Here is an 18,552-nt window from a genome sequence, read left to right on the forward strand (position 1 = left end):
GAGGCTTGTGGGAGGGGGCAGGAATGGGAGGGCTCTGTCTGGCCCGCCCCTCCTCTCCTTTGCAGCCCGCCCAGCCCGCCCACCAGTCTGAGCTGCTGCTTCTGAGGCTGGTGGCCTGAAGTCTCCAGGAGAGGGGGAAAGACAGGTGGGGAGAGAACGTCAATGGGGAAAGACTGGGGGTCACTCAGAGTCTTAGAGTGAGTGTGAGTTGGGTGTGTTGTCTGAGTGAGGGGAGTGGGTCCAGGGTGTATGTGGTGGTGTGGGTGCGTGAGGGTAGCAGGAATGTGTTTAAGGTGGGGTTTCCAGGTGTGTGGGTGTGTACAAGGTGTAAAGGGGTGTAATGGTGCATATCTGATATTTTGAAGGTAGGAGGATTAGGATGGAAGAGGGCATGTCAGAGACAGGAGGGTCATGAGGGGAGGTGGAGGGAGTGTGTCGGGCTGTGAGCTTGTACGGTGCTGCATGGACCATGATGTGCTAAAGGAAGGGGGGTGTTAGTTAAATGTACCTGCAGGTGTAGACAATCCTGGTGGCTAGTGCAAGCGTGCAAATGAATGTCCTGCCCCACTTAAAGGGCACCAGCAGACTGCTCTTGGAAGGGCTGGAACTGGAGAAGTTAACAGGAGAGGGGAAGGGCCTCCATTAACCTCTTCTTGCCTGCAGCTGGCAGAGTCTGAAGTCAAGGAGAAACATGGGGTCCAGGGCTGAGCTGTGCACTGTTTTAGGCGGACTCTCATTCCTCCTGCTACTGATGACGGGCGAGGGGGCCAAGGGTGGATCCCTCAAAGAGAGGTGATAACAGAGGGGGCAGGGCCAGGGGTGAGGTCTTCATGAAACCTGCTGGGGGTGGGGCTTCACAGGTGGCAAAACAAAGTTTAGAATGGCGGGGAGGCTGTCATTTTTAGGGAGGGTGGGGCCTCAGTGGAGCCTGAAGGGAAGTGGGGCTCCTGGCTCCCCAGGGCCTGGCCCACTCAATGCCTCTCACTTTCCCCCGCATGGGTGCAGTCAGGGGGTCTGCTCCAAGCAGACGCTGGTGGTCCCACTCCGTTACAACGAGTCCTACAGCCAACCCGTATATAAGCCCTACTTGACTCTGTGCTCTGGAAGGCGTGTCTGCAGCACCTACAGGTGAGGGGTGGGGAGCCTGGGCTCTGGGGTCTCTCAAGAGGAACGAACCCCCAAAACCGGGACCAGGACCCATATGCCAATGTCCAGAGCCCGGCGCTGTGTTCCAGGACCACGTACCATGTGGCCTGGCGGGAGGTGAGGAGGGAGGTGCAGCAGACCCACGCCGTGTGCTGCCAGGGCTGGAAAAAGCGGCATCCCGGGGCGCTCACCTGTGATGAAGGTGAGGCTGGGTCTTCCCAGGCCTCGGGGGAGGCGCGCCCCGCCGGGCTGGAGAGCCAGGCCTTCCGCTCGGTTCTGAACCCCGCTTCCTGCGCCCGCAGCCATCTGCGCCAAGCCCTGCCAGAACGGAGGCGTCTGCGTTCGGCCAGACCAGTGCGAGTGCGCCCCGGGCTGGGGTGGGAAGCACTGTCACGTGGGTGAGTTGGCTCGCCCTCCCTCGGGGTGGCGCCAGGACCTCCCTACCCGCCGTGGCGCCCCCCTCCGCCCCGCCCCCCTCAGCCCCCTCCTCTTTCCGGTAACTAGACGTGGATGAATGCAGGACTGGCGTCACTCTCTGCTCGCACGGATGCTTCAATACAGCAGGCAGCTTCACCTGCGGCTGCCCCCGGGGCCTGGTGCTGGGCCCGGACGGGCGCACTTGCGCAGAACGGGCCCCAGAGCCCCCAACCAGTGCCAGCATCCTCAGCGTGGCCGGTGAGTGGGTGGGTGCGTGGGGCATGCGGAGGGCCGGACCAGAGGCAGGGCCAGGGCAGTGGTCACGCTCGGCTCGCTCCTTTGTCCCAGTTCGGGAGGCTGGACACGATGAGCGTGCCCTGAGGCGGGAGATTCTCGAGCTGCGAGGGCGCCTGGAGCGGCTGGAGCAGGTGAGTGCAGATGCCTGGGGCCAGGTCTGGGTGGCAGACCCCACCCCCAACACCCTGAGGTGTCTCTTCCTTTGTAGTGGGCCAGTCAGGCTGGGGCCTGGGTCCGAGCAGTGCTGCCCATGCCCCCAGAAGAGCTGCAGCCCGAACAGGTGGCAGAGCTGTGGGGCCGAGGCGACAGGATTGAGTCTCTCAGTGACCAGGTTCTGCTGCTGGAGGAGAGGCTAGGTGCCTGTGAGTCTCCATGCCCCTCTCTGTGGGGACCCCCATCTCCCAACAGCTGCCCCCAGCTCTTCCAGACACCTTTTCCCAACTCAGTTTTCTCTTGTCCAAAATCTCTGCTCCTCCACTCACTCACCCCATACCTTCCCCAGATTTCCACACTTTACCACCCCTTCTCCTGGTCTGTCTCCAACTTGGTGGTTCTACTTATTGGTGAGTGAGACTGTCAATCCTTCAGTGTCCAGGGCCCACTCCAGGCCTCCAAGAAGCCCACAGTCAATGTGTCTGCCTGTCTCCTTGTCATTATCCAGGCTCCTGTGAGGACAACAGCCTGGGCCCAGGCCTCAATCAGCGGAGCTAAGGAGCCTCTGCAGAGCCCCTGCCCCACTAATTTATACAGAAACTGGACCCACTAATCCTCTGGGATTGGCCTGCTGGGGAGCTGCAGATAAGGTAATCTGCCACTAAAGAGCAATGAACAATGGAAACTTTGGAAAGCTGAAGAAAGGAGGAAGGCGGGTTGTCTTGGCCTGCCCCTGAGTCTTCCAGCTGGGGCAGAGGCCTGGAATGAGAACTGCTTTTTTAACTCCTTAACAAACGCAGCCAGAAAGTGCCCAGATCTCTCTCAAGCTTTATTCTCGGTTTCTTGCTGTTATCCAGATAATTAATAAAAATCAACCACGCAAAACTGGGTCCCACCCTCTCCTTTTGCTCCCAGCCCACCTCTGTGGTTGTGAGCACAGATCTGGGGTGGGAGGCAGGGAGTGGCTAATGCCACAGGGAGGAAATGAAAACTGGCTCAGAGAGGGGAAGCCTCAAAAGAAAGAGAAATAAATTAAAAGCCCTCCCATCCCCTCCAGCCAGGGTTCAGTTCCTTTCCCCAACTCCCCAGGGTGAAGTGAGTGCAGCACCTGATGTCTGCCTCTTACCCTTGTGTCTGGTTAGAATGGTACAGCAGGGCTGTAGGGGGCTTGGTGGGGCCAGGACCACTGAACAACTATACCCAGGGGATGAGGGGAGGCAGAAATGTGGCATCCAAGAGTGTGCTCAACCCTGGGCACTTGGACGAGGGCAGGGATGAGACCTCTGAGTGACAGAGTCCAGCCCCCACTGACAGGAGGCTCCACGGGAAGGAGGGAGAAGGTGCTGAGGAATGTTTCCAGGATGAGCCTGGGAGAAGTATTCCAGGCATCAGCTTCCAGCCACAGCGTGAGGAGTCGCCCTCACAAATGGATGAGTCCACTGAATCCGTGGACATGGGAGTGAGAAATTGTTCCACAGAATGGATGAATCCACTGGCCAATGTGGGGTGGAGAGGTAGAGAAGACCACGAAGGAAGAGGGTCCACTGGGGACAGAATGGAGTGTTCCTACCCTTGTGTAGGCTGAACCACTGAAGATGAGGGGGAGGCAACTGTCCCACAGACAGGATGGTACAGAAGGTGGGGTTCAGGGTGGAGGTTGCACCTAGGCAAGAGTCTGTTGGGGGGCGGTGCTGGGAAGGGGGCAGGGAGCGGTGCTGTAACCACATTCACTTCAGAAGTTGAAGATTCCAAAGAAGAGAACAAGTGGGGAGAGGGGAAATGAGGAAGAGGGCTTGGCCCAGCTTCAGGCCCACTGGGCTGGTAGGTGTGGAGACGGTGGGGGGTAGATGGGAAGGGAGCTCAGAGCTGGGCCTCGCCCACCCCTCCAGGCTTCTTCAGATAGTCACCACCACCCCTGCCATCAGTGGAGATTTCCCGGAAAACGGTGAGCATGGAGTGTCGGACTGTGTCGGCCAGAGCTGGGACGTCATCTGGTGTCAGCCCTTCTGTGGGCACTGGGGGCAGCACCCGTACCTGACATCGCCCTGGGAGAGGGGTGAGCACCATCATGGCCTGTCTACCGGGAGTCTGCCCACAGGTTTCTGAGCTCTCCTGATACTTACTCCCCTCCTCAACCTTTCAGTTCTCTGCCCTGGACAACTCCCCCTCAGCTTACCAGCTGCCACCTGTTCTCTGCGGCCCTCCCACACAAAGCCTTCCCCAGCCCCAGTCCAGACACCTCAGCACCCTGCCAGCCCCACTGTCTGGGTTTAGTGTTTACCGCCGAATGCTGTAACTGCACACACAGGCTTTATCTTTCCGGCTGGACAGTAATGGCCTCTCTCGGAGGGACCAAGTGTTACCCATCTAGCAGGGTATAGGGGGTGCTTAATAAATAATAAATACTTACTGGCTGATGTGGGGTCACATCAGATGATCCTGTGGACATCTCAGTGCTGACGCTGACTGAAGCTCCTGCCCCATGGCGATGTCCCTCTAGCCTCTCCCATGGCCCTTCTGGCCACCCCCCAACCCCAGATCTGCACAGAGCCCTCACCTGAAGTGAAGCGGCGCTCCTTCTTGCAGTAGAAGTCTTGATAGGAGGACATGACTATAGGAACGATGGGAACCTGAGGGAAACGAAAAGCGATCAGCCCACGGCTCCCTTCTGAGGTCCCAAGGACCAGCCTCTGCCAAGAGAGGAAGGGATGGTGGGGGCTTGAGGGTCAGTAGTAGACGGCAAGGAGTAATCACCTGGGCCTGAACTGCGAGGTGGAAGGCGCCACGTTTGAAGGGCAGCATGGAGCCGTTGTGGTTTCTCGTGCCCTCAGGAAAAACCCAGACCCGTACCTGGGAAAGAAAGAGTCAAGGAAGACACACATATGGAGGGATCAGAGAATGGTTGTGATGCTGTAATGGGACTTCCGAGGCCTGGTGGCCCTGCACATCAGTTCATTTACAACTATTCTACTCCATAACCCCCATTTCCCCAGGGTGACTCACATCCTGTGTGATCAGGGTCTGGGCGACCTCAGACATGACACTGATGGCATCCCCAGTGCGCTTCCGGTCAATGAAGATGACTCCCGCCAGCCAGCAGGCCAGCCCGGCAGAGCCGGCCCACAGTAGCTCGCGCTTGGCAATGGGCACACAGCGGCCTGGCAGTACCTCCATCATCCCTAGGGCAGAGGTGGGGGCGGGGTGAGGATCAGTGTCACAGGAAGCAGCCCACCTCACCCGGGTCATCACCCAGGGACTAGAGCTAAAGGAAGAGGCAGACCTGGGGGCGAGGGGTGGGCTTACTTTCCCCCGAAAGTAAGAGAAGGTGACTAAAGGTGTATTATCTTGCTTATGAGGGCAGCTCTACCCCAGGGAAAGAGGCCTGCAGAGGGAGCAAGGGGGCAACGCCCCAGATGAGGGAGGGTGGAGGACCTCTAGGGGAGGCGATCCCAGGGAGGGCTGCAGGAGGATGGGCGTGGCTAGGGGAGGCGGCTCACCAAGCAGGTCGAGGGAGCTCTGGTGGTTGGAGACGACCACGTAGGGCTGTGAAGGAGGGAAGTGGTGAGCCCCTCGTACCTCCACTCGGATCCCGTACAGGTATTTGATGTGGAGCAGCATCAGACGCAAGATCCTGTGGAGGTTCCACATGGCAAGGGGTTCCAGCGGGACCTGCTGACGTCCACCTGCAGGCCTCAGCCCCCCTCCCCCGCCCGTCTTCCTGGGCATCTTTGCAGTCTGCTCCGCCTCCTTGTCCCTGGGCTCGCTCAGTGTCTCCTGCACACTCAGTGCCCTCCCCATCCACTGCTTGCTTCTGACCCTAAGGTGCCCTCATCACCCAAAACCCCTTGCCCCTCACTTCATGTTCTCGACGTTGCGTCCTCGCACGGCGCACACAGGGATGGCGAGCACAGCCAGGAAGAGGATCCAGCCGTTGTAGAAGGCCATCTTGAAGAAGTACTTGGCACTGGGGCTGCAGAACCACAGAGTGGGCAGCAGGAGGGCGAGCAGCAGCAGGAGAGTCCACAGCCCTGGCCACAGCTCCATTCTGGTCACCTGCAGGGGACGGGGCGAAGGGCAGTGGGCCTGGTTCCTGGATGGGGGACGGGGCGGGCAAGGTGCAGAAGGCAGGGTTTGGGGGGGCTCTGGGGGCCAGGGCTCCCATTAAAACCTGTCCAGAAAGCCTCTCGAGGATGGGGGCGGTGGGGATGGGAGCTCAGGACTGCTCTCCCACCCCTCTCCCTGAAGGATCCAGATACATTCAGACATGAGACACAAGATATGGACATCCACGACTCACAGACACATGACAACAACAGGACATTAATAATAGCTAACGCTTGTAGCTGGTAAGGATCTTACAATGGTCTATCCCTCTGCTGTCCAATATGGTGGCCACCAGCCACATATGGCAACTGAGCACTTGAAATGTGGCCTAGTCTGCATTGAGGGGTGCTTAGAGATATAAAATACACATCAGATTTCAAAGACTTTGAATGAAAAACAGAATGTAAAATATCCCATTAATAATCTTTTATATTGATTACTTTGTGAAATTATAACCTTTTGGACATACTGGGTTCAATACACTAAAATTAATTTTACCGTGCTACTTTTACCTTTTTTATGTAGCTACCAGAAAATTAAAAATTACATATGTGGCTTGCATTATAGTTCTGTTGGACAGGGCTGGTCTATATACTATGTTAAGTTCTTAAATATGAAACACACGATTTACGTTTTAAAGGAGATAGGCCCAGAAAGGTTAAAAAACTTACTTGAGGTGATATGACTCCTGAGAGGCACTTCCTAGCTTAAAGCTAAGCAGCTTGTGCTCCTAACCACTTGGTTATGCTGCTGCCTGTATATATACACACAAGTGCACACATAGCACGCAGCAGATACAGTGGAAATGACAAAACACTCACAGACATTCTCCAGGGGCTGACTGGCAAGAATAAAGGCTCTGTCACTAACACAAACTCGGACACACACAGTCATACAAAGACTGACCTGTTCACACACATACGCAAGTTTACAATCACACCCATGACCGGTAAAGGATGGTAAATTCATACCCAGTAAAACCCCTCTCCACCCAGGCAGGCTCCCTGTTCCCAGATAAACCCATGGACATACCTATATCTATTAATCCTGCTTCCACAAACTGGCAAACAAATCCGACCACCCACTTCCCTCCCTCCCAGCAACACTGCAGGCAATGTGGTCAGGCATGCAGTGTGTAAGGCTTCACCAAGCGAAAAAAGGAGGGCAGAGAGTAAAAGGGTCATTACACCACCTGCCCTGGGAAAGGAAAGAGCTCGGGAGGAAGAGGCACAGGCATGCGGAATCTGCTTTTTAGGCTCTTCCTCCTTCCTCCACTCTGCCCCACGGTTTGGAGCAGGGTCACAATTCACAAAAACGGTGTTCAGGCAAATATCTGTTACTCGTATTAAGGCCAAAGGCACTCCCTTCCAATGACAGAAGGGCTGTGCTCCAAGGTAAGTCCATTGCCAAGGGTGAAGGTAACAGGTGATAGAGGAAATGGGACTCTGCCAGCTCTAGGACAATAGGCTTTCTGAGTTGCTTCATCCTACTGCCCCCGCAAGCTGGAACAAGCGTTTCTCCCCTGGACTATTTGCAACAGGCTCTTAACTCTTCCCCTTCAATCCATCTTCCACATGGCAACCACAGATGTTTCTGTGACACAAATGTGAGCATCTCTCTTGCCCAAAGGCCCTTCTTGACAAGTGGACTTCTGCTTACACCTTTGGCCACATCCCTACAAAAGCCTTTTCGCTCTAGTCAAATTGATTTACTTCAGTTCCTCAGACACACCATTATCTTTCACGCTTCTGTGCCATGAACATGCTGTTCCCTTTGGCTGGAATGTTCTTCTGCCTCTTCACTTGCCTGATACAGTTCAGTGTCACTTTTTGGAGGTCTTCCTGAACCCCTCCAGGCCTGTGTTTTCATTACACTTTTACCTTGATCACTGATTCTCCAAGTGCAGAAAAATAAATTCTTGGACCTCACCCCAGACTACTGAATCAGAAATTTTGGCCATTGGCCCCATGAATCTGTATACTATTTTAAACAAGCCATCCAGGTGAGTCTGACGTGCACATAAGTTTGAGAACCACCCATCCTGACACTAGACAGGGTGTAACCGCTTGAGGTTATCTTTGTTTCCCTCCCTAACGTGTAAGCAGCTTGAGGACAGGGATTGTCTTATTCCCAATGCCCAGGATGGAAGCAGAGAAGATGCTCAATAAACATTTGCTGAACAGATTATAAGGCTGTGTACATACACACATAGCCGTAATTAACGAGACAACAGTTCTGAACACCAATCAGAGAGCTACCCTCTTGAGGACTATTAACTATGAAAAGAAAAGCCACCAAAAAAGCAATGAACACACCAGGACTAACAGTAACCTACTCTGGATATACACACACAATACAGGGTCACGGTGAAGGCAGAGTGACAGCAATCTAGACAAGATGGCACATACCATCTTGCACACAAGAGAAACATACAGAAAGGGGATTAACATGCCACAGGGGAAAGATGCCGCTGTCATCAAATACATGCCAACAGTGCAAAGAGCGGGGGGACAGATAATGTACGTGGCAGAGGTGACGCTGTGCTATGCACTGAGCTCCATGGACAGACTGTTCACAGGCACCGGATGTAACATGTGTGAAGAGACACAGGCCAGCGGGGTCAGCAAGGTAAGGCATATGGGGATGGTTCTTTAGGGACATGGAGGCCCAGTTACCTTTTTCTCTAATACGTGACATTAAGTGACTCTCTCCAGAGCAGGGATGTCCGAGGATTTATAAGCACAATGGAGCGCCAAGTGAGTTAATGAGCATACGGCTCACAAAATATATTGGCAATAAAATTATGAAATAAATAGTGTATGTAACCAGAAGCACACAAGCTGTGGACGTGTCACATCAGCACATCATGCGAAGGGGCACACGTGTGCGGTGTGAATTGGGACTGGGAAAACACATGCAGTAAACAGGCCAATCCGATCACAACATGAGTGTGTGCTAGTCAGCTAAGCCACGAGATCCCACACACGAAGATGACTGCATATGGTGGGACTATGCACATAACCTGTGAGCCCAAACAAAATAAGGTGTGATCTCTACATGCTAAAGTAAACATGCAAAGTAAACATAAGATGTGCAAGAAACATGAAACCACATAACAGATGCAACAGATGAGAACACACACATGTGAACACGTCAAGACTGGCCACGAGACACGGACATATGAGAACAGGCAATTCTGATGGACGATAACACATCATTTCCCCACAACCCATGGAGAGCACAGGACAAACTAGCCGCACACAAGCCATTAAACACATCAAAGGCACACCCACTCAATGTAGAAAACATGGCCCCTCACAAGGCATCTGTATGTCAGTGAGGGTCGAACACAGCATGGAAGGCCACTGAGAAACAAGAGGTCCTGTGCCTTGAGAGAAACAGGTGTCTCAGGGCATCCCTAGGAAGCAAATTCTGCCGGGGAAAGGAGGGCACTAAACTGCCTTCTGCCTGCCACTACCCCCCAAGGGTCACGTGGGGCCAAAGGGCAAGAAAAGGAACTGGGGAAGGTGTTGGGGCTTTCCTCTCCAAGATTCCCTGTCCACACCCTCATCTCAAGTTCACAGGGTCTCCATCTCTCCTCCCTCGTATCTCTTCCATCCTTCTTCCCTCTCAGGCCCCCTCTCCTTTCCCCAGCAACCCTCTCCCAAGTCGGCCCGTATCCTTTTCCCACCAAACCTCTCCCCAGCCCGCCCTCCCAGACCCAATCTTTCCCCCATCCCCTCCTCCACATCCCTTTTAGCCCCTTCCTCCCCCCTCCTCCCATCCCTTTCCTGCCCCCACCTCAGTGGGGTGGGGGGCCTGGGGGGCTGGCCCCCTCCCCAGCCAGGCTGCGGCAGCGGTGGTGGCGGGTGGCTGTGTCTCTGCCTCAGTCGGGGTGTCGGTGCCAAGGGGGCGACAGGATTTGGGGGTGTCCTAGCCCCGGCCGATGGAGGGGAGGTGAGAATGGGAGGCTGGGCCCATAGCGGTAGGAATGGTGGGGGGTTGTCCCCCCAGCTCCCTCCCTCCCTCCCTGCCGTCTCTCTGAGGGCTGGGGCTGCTACTGCCGCTATCCCCCACCACCCCTCCCCACGCCCGCTGGTTTCCGGGGCTGGCCAGGAAGTAGGGGGCGGTGATGGGCGCCCTGTTTTGCCAATCGCCTCCCGGGGACCCAGGCATCTCCTCCCCACATCTTTCAGTCTCCTCTTGCTAGCTCCACCCCACGAGAGCTCAGCTGGGCTCCGTCTCGGTCTCTCTGGCCTTTTCTGGCTCCAGCTGCATCTTCTTTTCTCCAACTTCCTTTCAGCACACATGGCTTGCGTGTCCCTTGGTGCTGTATTCCTTCCTTGGCCCGTTCCTTCTCATTCTCCATCAGCTCTCCTCTTATTGTCAACTTGTTTCTTTTCTTCTCCTTAACTCCCACATCTGCTGCTTATTCCCTCCAACTCCAACCCTTTTCCATCTCCCTCTTCCTGTTCCCCCATTCAAGTCCAAATATTTATCAAGCACCTACTATATGCGAAGCTCTGAGTTCTTCACCTCTCTTCTTTTTCTCTCCAGGACTCCATCTCACCCCACCTCACCCTCCAGCCCTCTTGTCTGGTTTCTGCCCTTTGTCCCTGCCACTATCTCCCAGCAGTCCAGCTCCCTCCTCCACTGACCTCTCCCACCCTCCCCCTTCCTGGTCTTTGGAGAGAAGGGACACTCTCAGGCCCTCTCCCTGCCCTTTTCCTTCTGTGATGTACTTTAACCTCAGTACCTTTTCTTTTCTAGTTCCTTCCTTCCTATCAGTCTCCTTACTCACCCAAGCTGAGACTACCCCTCTCCTCAACATAGAAAAAATGTACTCTTCTTCCAATGGAAACTGGGCATTAGGGTTGCTTTCTTGAAAAAATAAGTGAGGAAGAATGCTGATTCCTCTGGGATAAGCATGACTCCTTAATTTTGTAGTATGTACCTAGCTCTCTCTTCAGCCCCTGCTGCCCTCTCCCCCATACTCCCATCACCCCCTTATCAGGATCATTCCATCACTCCCTTCTTGGTCTCCACTTCTGCCTCTCAATAAGGTTTTTCCCTAAACCTCTACACGCTTCCCGAACACTAACCTCCCCTGCCGTAGGCAGCTCCTAACTTCTCACCATCCCTCACTGAGTCACGTAGGGACTTTTACCAGGATGTTGTTGAAGAACCCTCAGCTTGCGTCTGGCCTCCACCCCCACTAGACACCTTTGCCCTGAAAGAGTTTACATGCCCTGAGGAACAAGATGTAAAGAACACTGGTAATGGGAGGACTGTTACCTAGTTCTGCTCCTTGAGCCACAGTGAGGGCCACTGACTGTAGAAAAGGCCCAAACTCGTACGAAAGGCCCAAACTCTGAAGCAGCTTGCCTAAGTCCCAGGGGTCCAGCCCAGGAGGAAGACCCCAGTTCTGCGGAGCACAGTACAAGAAGGAAGGGGCGGGCCTAACCCCTTTCCGCCGCGGGTCGCCTAAAAGGGGGTGGATCTTGCCTCTTCACCCACTCACAAAGGGGTGGAGCTAGACCATTTCTGCTCTTTAAGGTTTAAAACGGTGTCTAGGGCAACTCTGTTCTACTCTGTGTCACATTAAAAAGGGGATGGGCCTTTACTTCATTTCTGCTCTGTAAATCACCTAAAGAGGAGCGGGCTGAGTCGTCCAGCCGAGGGAGATGGGTTAACACCAGCGCCGCAGATCGATGTTCGCACCATCCAAACGTCGGGCTAATCCCAGTTCTGCTCCCTTCTTCACTAAGAGGGAGGCGTGGACCCAAGTTCTGCTCTTTACGTCACCGAAGGAGGCTGGAGCCATTTTGAACCCTGCGACCCTAGCGTTTGTCCTCTTTTCCGAGCTCTTCGCCGTCTTTTCCGACCTCGGCCAATCAGGGGCGAAAAAACCGGCCCAATCAGTCGAGAGAGACCGCAGTCGGAGGACCCGGATGAGGCCGAGACAAGGCCTTTGAACCCCAAACCCCGCCAATTGTAGAGCAGTCACCATGGCGACAGTATAGAGGTGAAGGGGTGGGACCAGAGAAAGCTCAACTCTCATAGGATTGGCCCACCCCTTCCCTCCGCCTACTGCGCACGCGCGCTTTACCTCGCCTCCATTTTCCGTCGAGTTCTAGCCAATTAGTTGCTTTGGAGCTATACGCTCCAAAGTCGAAAGGAATCCGGACGTTCTCTGAAAGAGGAAGTAAAAGAAAGACAGGGGCTTGTAGTGGGCGAGGTCTAAGTAGTCTTGAGCCAATTGCTTCTGGCCTTTGGTTATGACTGGCAGCTACTCAGACGAATAAAGCCCTCCCTAGCCGGGGCGACAGGACGTATGGAATATTTACCAATCCCATGGCACTGCAAACTGACTGTGACTGTATTAGCCAATAGTCATTGTGCAAGGGCGGGACCGCGTAAACCTCTTTCCTCCCCCGCCCTTTGGACCAGTCCTTTATTACGATTCTGTATGATTGGCAGGCACTGAGACCAATAGTGATTAGAAAACCTTGAAGCCTGCCGAAAGATCGTGGGCAGGAGGCGGTTTCTCGTTTGTTGCGGCGTCTGTATGTGTGTTTCGGGGGATTAAGGGGCACGCGGGGGGCGAAAGAGTACCGGCCATGGCAGCAGCGGAGGAGGAGGACGGGGGCCCTGAAGGGCCAAACCACGAGCGGGGCGGGGCGGGCGCGACCTTCGAATGTAATATATGTCTGGAGACTGCTCGGGAAGCTGTGGTCAGTGTGTGTGGCCACCTGTACTGGTGAGAATCTGAGAGGGGTGCGAAAAGGAGTGGGGCTCAGATTTATACTGGGGAGGCTGGGGGCGGGGGGGACCATACAGTCATACAAATAATCGGAGGGCACATTCTCATAGGTGAGGCCTGAGGGGGGTTCTTACGTGTTTTTGGGTATGTGTGGGCGAGAGGGTCACGTCTGTACAGAGGAGAACTGTGGAAAGGAAAGTCATAGCAACTAGGAGCCAACCTAGTTGTGTTAAGAGGTGCGTTAAGAGGAAGTGGGACGCAGGGAGTGGGCACTGCACATCTGTGCAGGCGAGACGCGAGCCACCTTACCCCAGGGAAGGGAGGGGTCTTAGCTGTACAGGTAGGATCGGATTAGACTCAAAGGTTAGGGGAGGCACGCAGCAGTTGAGTAGGGGGAGATCTAGGGAAGGTGGGATCACATGCAGGTGAGATATGGCAAGGGGTGGTATGAGAAACTTGGGGACAAGGGCACTGTGGAGGGGCAGCCCCCAAAGGTTAAGGAGTTGTGGAAATAGGGACTTTGTTGGGCATAGGAGAGAGGAAAAGGAGTAGCGGGAGAAGGTGCTGGTAAAGGGGGTTTGGTCTGGGAGTGATGGGGGCAAGGATAGGGCTGGGGCTGAAAGAGGAGACCTGGAAATGGGTGGTTGAACAGGACTGGAAATTAAGTCGAAAGGCAGAGAAGGGAGGGGTGAGGATTTGTGTGTGTGTGTGTGTGTGTGTGTGTGTGTTTGCTGGGGGAGAGGAGAGGGGAGAGGGTTGAGCATGTTGAGGATGGATGTAGCTTTAGGTATTGGAGGATCAGAGAAGCAGCAAGGCCAAGTTGGCTAGTATGGTAGGGGTTGTGGAAAATATGAAAAGAAACAGCAGGTAACACCTGGTAAGAGGGGTAAGATGGGACTCTGAGGTTGGGTCTGTGTCTCTCTTTTGTGTAACTGGTTTGACCTTTCTCGTTCCCCTTCCAGTTGGCCCTGTCTCCATCAGGTGCGTACGCAGAGGAGATGAAGAGGGAGATGGGGAGGTCTGAGGAGCTGGAAGACCCTTCTGTGTACTGGAAACCACTACGTTTTTTTCCCCCAGTGGCTGGAGGCACGGCCAGAGCGGCAAGAGTGCCCAGTGTGTAAAGCTGGGATCAGCAGAGAAAAGGTTGTCCCCCTTTACGGGCGAGGGAGCCAGAAGCCCCGGGATCCCAGGTGAGAGAGGGGAGGTGGTGCTGAGGGAAGGTGGAAGGTTCTGCTTGGGGAGTGGGGTATGGAAGAGGAGGGACTACTTCCTGCTGATAGTCCCTCTCTTCCTCAGATTGAAAACCCCACCCCGCCCCCAGGGCCAGCGACCCGCTCCTGAGAGCAGAGGGGTGAGTCTTGTCTGATTGTATTCCTTCCTTGCCAAAGACTTGCCCCGTTCCCCACTGACTTTCTTCACCTCCCTAGGGATTCCAGCCATTTGGTGATACTGGGGGCTTTCACTTCTCATTTGGTGTTGGTGCTTTTCCCTTTGGCTTTTTCACCACCGTCTTCAATACCCACGAGCCATTCCGTCGGGGTACAGGTAAGAGCCTTCCCTCAGCTACCACCAGCGAGCCCTCTGAATCTCCTCAGACCCGCTTCTAGCCTACGAGTGGATACTTCTTCCACAGCTTTCCTCTCTTCCACAGGTGTGGATCTGGGACAGGGTCACCCGGCCTCCAGCTGGCAGGATTCCCTCTTCCTGTTTCTCGCCATCTTCTTCTTTTTCTGGCTGCTCAGTATTTGAGCTGTGTCTCCTTCCTGCCCACCTCCAGCCAGAGGAAAATCAGTATTGGGGGTCCCCGCTGACCCTTCCTTACTCCCGGACCCTCCCCTGTAAGCCCTCCATTTTTGTTGGCTAAGGCCAACCCTGGCCACTTTCCAGGAGGGGGTGGGGAGGAGGAGTGACACCTGTGCATAGAATGGGAGAACCTTTGCTCTGAACTGTTCGCTCAGTAGCATCGTAACTCCCAGCTCTGGGAGAGGAGGACGGACTGAAGACAAGGTCTGTCTCCCCTCTCTCCTGATCCTTTGCTTTCCCCCACATTTCTTGATTTGATGTTGCAAGGTGGGCAAGGCTTCCTCTGACTCTCCCCCATATTCCCCTTGTTGATTTAATTTAATTTTTCTCTCCCCGGTGTCTAATGTGGGTCCTGACTCTTAAGTGCTTCCTTTCCCTCACTACCTCCTTTATTACAAATTCAATAAACAAGGTGAGATGTATTCACGGGAACTCTGCCCACCTTTGTCCATCCCTCCTTCTTTCCAAGACAGGAGCATTTCTCTCCAACTTCAGTAGATGTTGGTGTGGTGTGGCGAAGCATGGGGGTGAGACCCTCTCCTTCAGGGCTCTCGAGGGTGCAGGGGGTGAGGGCATCACACATACACAAGAGCAAATGTGTCAGGTGTTTACTCATCACTGTTTGTGAGAGGCTCTGGTTGTGGAAGAAAGTTTGGGGAGGTGGGGTAGAGATTATACAGGGGAGAATTGGTCTGGGGCCAGAAAAGAGGGTGGGAAAAAAAAGGGAGCTGATGGATGGGGTCCGGCTGTGGGCTTCTCAAGGCCCTCCTGCACTGCTTTCTGCCGCCTCAGGCTCCTCGGGCTGATTCAGCTCTGTGCGCTCCTCCTCTTCCTCCTCCTGGTTTTCTGGGTCCTTCCTGGGGAGGAGGATTGGGGAGAATTCTGCACATGGTTCCCAGCACTCCGTCATTTCTCCCCCCACACCCCTCCTTGCTGCCTGGAAGCCCTTAGTCTGAGGTGTCTGGCTTCCTCCACTCACCTCTCCTCTCCTCTGCGTTGCCGCCTTTGCCACATGATGACCCCGATGAGCAGGGCGGCTGTCCCCAGGCCTCCCAGGATCCCCAGGGCCAGGGCTAGAGTTCCCAGCTCCGGCCCTTCCACAGAGCCTGTAGGGAGACGGGGAGAATTGAGGGCACAGCCCTCACAGTTCCTTTCTTGTTGACCATCCCCTCAGTCATGCTGAGGTCTGTCTGCTTCTCTCTGACTTTATCCAACGCCTCACCTGCAGTCAGCCCCTCCTCGCCTGTTTCTGGAAAACAAAATCAGAAGGGAAGGCTTCAGTTTGGGAGAAGGCTAGTGGGAGCCCCGGCGGAGCCTCTCCCTTTCTTCAGTTTAGAGGGGAGAGGGGACAGGCGGGGCTGTTCTCTTGGGCTGTGTGGGGCAGAGAAGGCCTGGGCGTGGCTGCCCGGAGGGAAGCGTGGGGTGGCTCTCGGGGACAGTGTTAGCCTAGGGTAGGGAACTGGAGCCTGCACTGTCCCTCAGCCGCCCCCAGGGTCCCTGGGATTTGGAGAGAGGTCTCCTCACCGATGATGCTGACGCTGACAGCATGGCTCTCCTGGGGCCCATGGCTGGGGTGGGTGGCCACACAACTGTAGGTTCCCTGGTCCTCAGGCCCTACCTCAGGGAGGAGCAGCACGGAGCTGGGGGGAAGGGGCAGGGCCATGCCCTGGTGGGGAAAAGGGGACAGGAGACTATTAAAACCCCTGCCAACACATCCCATACTGCTGGCTTTGCCTCCACATCATCAGGTACCCTTGTACCTCCTTGCCTGCCTCGCTCTCCATGAACCCCCTGCCCTCCTAGTTGCCAATGACATATCTCGCTACCTGCCAGCCCCCTCTCCAGGTCACTCACATCCTTGATCCAGTGGATTTGAGGAGGGGGCTGGGCAGGGGCTTCACAGGTCAAGGTCACGGTACCACCAGGAGCTACTGCTCCACCTTCTGGCTCCACCATCAACAGGACTTCCTCCAGTGGCGCAGGCTCTGGGGGTGGGGAGGGGCATGAGGTTGAGGGTTACACCTGTCTATGGTCCCCGTGGCCATGGGCTTAACCCTCTCCTTCCTGAGGGTCATACCTTCCGACAGGTGCTCACCCAAGTTGGGGCCCTCCCCAGTTCTGCGCTCACCCCAGACCCTGAGCTGGATGGGGGCCGTGTGCAGGGCTCGGCGCCGGGGAAGACCAGGGCTGAAGCTACAGGAGAAGGTGGGGTGGGGAGCTCCTCCCCGGGCTGGGGTCACCATCAGCTCCGAACGGAGTGTGAAAAGCCCTGTCTCAGGGTGTCTCTTGGTCTCTTCCTTCACAGACACTCCTATGGTGGCGGGAGGACAAGGCAAGACATTCCAGGGTGGGTATGGGAGAGCGATCAGAAAGAAGGCAGCCAGGAGGGGAGACGCTGGGACTCACCTTTGCCATCAGGTATTAGGGTTTTCCCATCCAAGTGCCAGCTAAGAGTCCCTGCAGGGTAGCCCCCCTTGGACACACATATCCCCACCTGGGGAAAAAGTGACCTCATCATCTTTGAAAATAAGAGAATCCATACACATACACACAGCTACACTTCCGTCCCATTCTCAGGATCCCTTTCCACATCTCGCCTTTTCTTCTCCTACCTTATCGGGGACACCAGCCATGAGTTCAGAGGCAGGATCAACAATTTCTGGCTTCCCAGGAATCTCTGAAGGAGGAAAAATTCCAATCAGAGGCTGCAGCTTTGAAGATATACCCCAGCTGTGGGAATGGGGGCAGCTGAAGTCAAGTTCTCACATGCCAGGGCCCAGGAGTCAAGGGCTGGGGTAGAAGGCTTTTCCTTAGATGAGAGGTGGGCTGTGAACAAGGCCCTGGAACCCTTACGATAGACTCGGACTCGGTAGTTGGACTTGGTCTCCTTTCCCTTCCGGCTCATTGCCCGGCACCGGAAAGTCCCCTCATCCTGGATCCCAACAGCCGGCAGGAGGAGGGAGCCGTTGGGGAGGACACGAGCCACGCTATCCCAGGGGCCTCCCTGGGGAGATAGGACCTTCCAAGCTTCTGTCCGGCCTGTGTTCTGGGGACAGAGGAGAGGGGCCTCAACAGTGCAAGCCCTTTGGGAAAGGGCTGATGAGGTAGGGAGGTAGGGAGGTGGGGAGGAGGGGATGCGAATCGTCACTGGTCTCTCCGGAAGTGGGGAGACAGGAGCCCCACTTACCAGTTTCCATTCCAGCTGCTGGGGTGGTTTCTTGGGGGCCCCCTTACAGTTCAGCACCAGTGGCTTCCCGATCCTGGCTGTGATGTTTTGATCCCCTACTACTGCCCCTGGGAGACAGCACCACGATGGAGGGGCAGGAAGGGAGATGGGAGCTAATAAAACTAGAACAGGGCGGATGAGGGAGATTGAAAAGCAGTACCCAGGTTCCTGGGAAGTTGTGGGGAGTTTCGGGGACAGGGGCAGAGTGCTTTCTGCGGGGAGGATTGGTGTTGGGGGTGGGGCAGGGCTCACCCCACAGACTGAGGACCAGCACCCAGACTCCAGCTGCTGCCCCTGCTGCCATCCTGCTTCCTTCCCAGGCTCCTGGCTCTGTCTGCCCCTTGCTGCTGTGGCCACCACCCTAGGTGGGGCTTGTACCCTCTCCCCTGCCCCCATCAACCCCCATCTTGTCCCGCCACAGGGAATGCTAGGAATTCATGCCTCTCTCGGACAAGAGTCCTTCAGGTACTGGGAGAAACAGCTGTCACCCCACCCCTGGGCACTGCCAGCCTCTGGGTACAGCCACATCCATGGGGGTGGGGAGTGCATCTCCTAGGGTCTCTTATCCCCTCAGGACCCCCAACCTATTGCACCAGACCACCCAGGGCTACTGGACGACTAGGTGAGGTTGCTAGGCAACAGG

The 18,552-nt window shown here is 55.4% G+C and overlaps 4 protein-coding genes across 13 annotated transcripts; 2 read left to right on the forward strand and 2 right to left on the reverse strand.

Annotated features, from left to right (window-relative positions):
* Nucleotides 1–669: 669 nt before the first annotated feature.
* EGFL8 (EGF like domain multiple 8) lies at nucleotides 670–2,898 on the forward strand. Of its 2 annotated transcripts, XM_082413810.1 has the most exons (8): nucleotides 670–792; nucleotides 1,006–1,128; nucleotides 1,236–1,348; nucleotides 1,449–1,544; nucleotides 1,651–1,821; nucleotides 1,912–1,991; nucleotides 2,069–2,222; nucleotides 2,522–2,898. In XM_082413810.1, the coding sequence occupies exons 1-8, from the start codon at nucleotides 692–694 to the stop codon at nucleotides 2,569–2,571; spliced, it is 888 nt and encodes a 295-aa protein (XP_082269936.1). In that variant the 5' UTR covers nucleotides 670–691; the 3' UTR covers nucleotides 2,572–2,898. The 2 variants fall into 2 exon arrangements, with proteins under 2 accessions (XP_082269936.1, XP_082269937.1); XM_082413811.1 differs by lacking the exon at nucleotides 2,069–2,222.
* Nucleotides 2,830–12,334, reverse strand: AGPAT1 (1-acylglycerol-3-phosphate O-acyltransferase 1). 7 transcript variants are annotated; one of them, XM_082413790.1, is made up of 7 exons: nucleotides 12,227–12,334; nucleotides 5,870–6,066; nucleotides 5,511–5,644; nucleotides 5,017–5,192; nucleotides 4,768–4,863; nucleotides 4,571–4,643; nucleotides 2,830–4,058 (listed from the first exon to the last, which is right to left on the reverse strand). In XM_082413790.1, exons 2-7 carry the CDS (start codon nucleotides 6,055–6,057, stop codon nucleotides 3,874–3,876), a joined length of 852 nt encoding a protein of 283 aa, XP_082269916.1. In that variant the 5' UTR covers nucleotides 6,058–6,066; nucleotides 12,227–12,334; the 3' UTR covers nucleotides 2,830–3,873. The 7 variants fall into 7 exon arrangements, with proteins under 7 accessions (XP_082269916.1, XP_082269911.1, XP_082269913.1 ...); XM_082413785.1 differs by lacking the exon at nucleotides 12,227–12,334 and adding an exon at nucleotides 11,765–12,111 and having other exon boundaries at nucleotides 5,870–6,103; XM_082413787.1 differs by lacking the exon at nucleotides 12,227–12,334 and adding an exon at nucleotides 11,765–12,110.
* A 309-nt stretch (nucleotides 12,335–12,643) lies between these two features.
* Nucleotides 12,644–15,105, forward strand: RNF5 (ring finger protein 5). 2 transcript variants are annotated; one of them, XM_082413813.1, is made up of 6 exons: nucleotides 12,644–12,877; nucleotides 13,843–13,861; nucleotides 13,958–14,070; nucleotides 14,177–14,231; nucleotides 14,308–14,425; nucleotides 14,532–15,105. In XM_082413813.1, exons 1-6 carry the CDS (start codon nucleotides 12,738–12,740, stop codon nucleotides 14,627–14,629), a joined length of 543 nt encoding a protein of 180 aa, XP_082269939.1. In that variant the 5' UTR covers nucleotides 12,644–12,737; the 3' UTR covers nucleotides 14,630–15,105. The 2 variants fall into 2 exon arrangements, with proteins under 2 accessions (XP_082269939.1, XP_082269940.1); XM_082413814.1 differs by lacking the exon at nucleotides 13,843–13,861 and having other exon boundaries at nucleotides 12,739–12,877.
* Nucleotides 15,106–15,276: 171 nt separating this feature from the next.
* AGER (advanced glycosylation end-product specific receptor) lies at nucleotides 15,277–18,268 on the reverse strand. Of its 2 annotated transcripts, none has more exons than XM_082413792.1 (11): nucleotides 18,162–18,268; nucleotides 17,871–17,977; nucleotides 17,537–17,729; nucleotides 17,296–17,360; nucleotides 17,090–17,177; nucleotides 16,812–16,994; nucleotides 16,538–16,668; nucleotides 16,208–16,349; nucleotides 15,906–15,932; nucleotides 15,663–15,789; nucleotides 15,277–15,540 (listed from the first exon to the last, which is right to left on the reverse strand). In XM_082413792.1, exons 1-11 carry the CDS (start codon nucleotides 18,211–18,213, stop codon nucleotides 15,441–15,443), a joined length of 1,215 nt encoding a protein of 404 aa, XP_082269918.1. In that variant the 5' UTR covers nucleotides 18,214–18,268; the 3' UTR covers nucleotides 15,277–15,440. The 2 variants fall into 2 exon arrangements, with proteins under 2 accessions (XP_082269918.1, XP_082269917.1); XM_082413791.1 differs by having other exon boundaries at nucleotides 16,761–16,994; nucleotides 18,162–18,228.
* Nucleotides 18,269–18,552: the final 284 nt, after the last annotated feature.

Source organism: Balaenoptera physalus (assembly GCF_965194825.1).
Source record: "Balaenoptera physalus genome assembly, chromosome: 11".
NCBI lineage: Eukaryota > Metazoa > Chordata > Mammalia > Artiodactyla > Balaenopteridae > Balaenoptera > Balaenoptera physalus.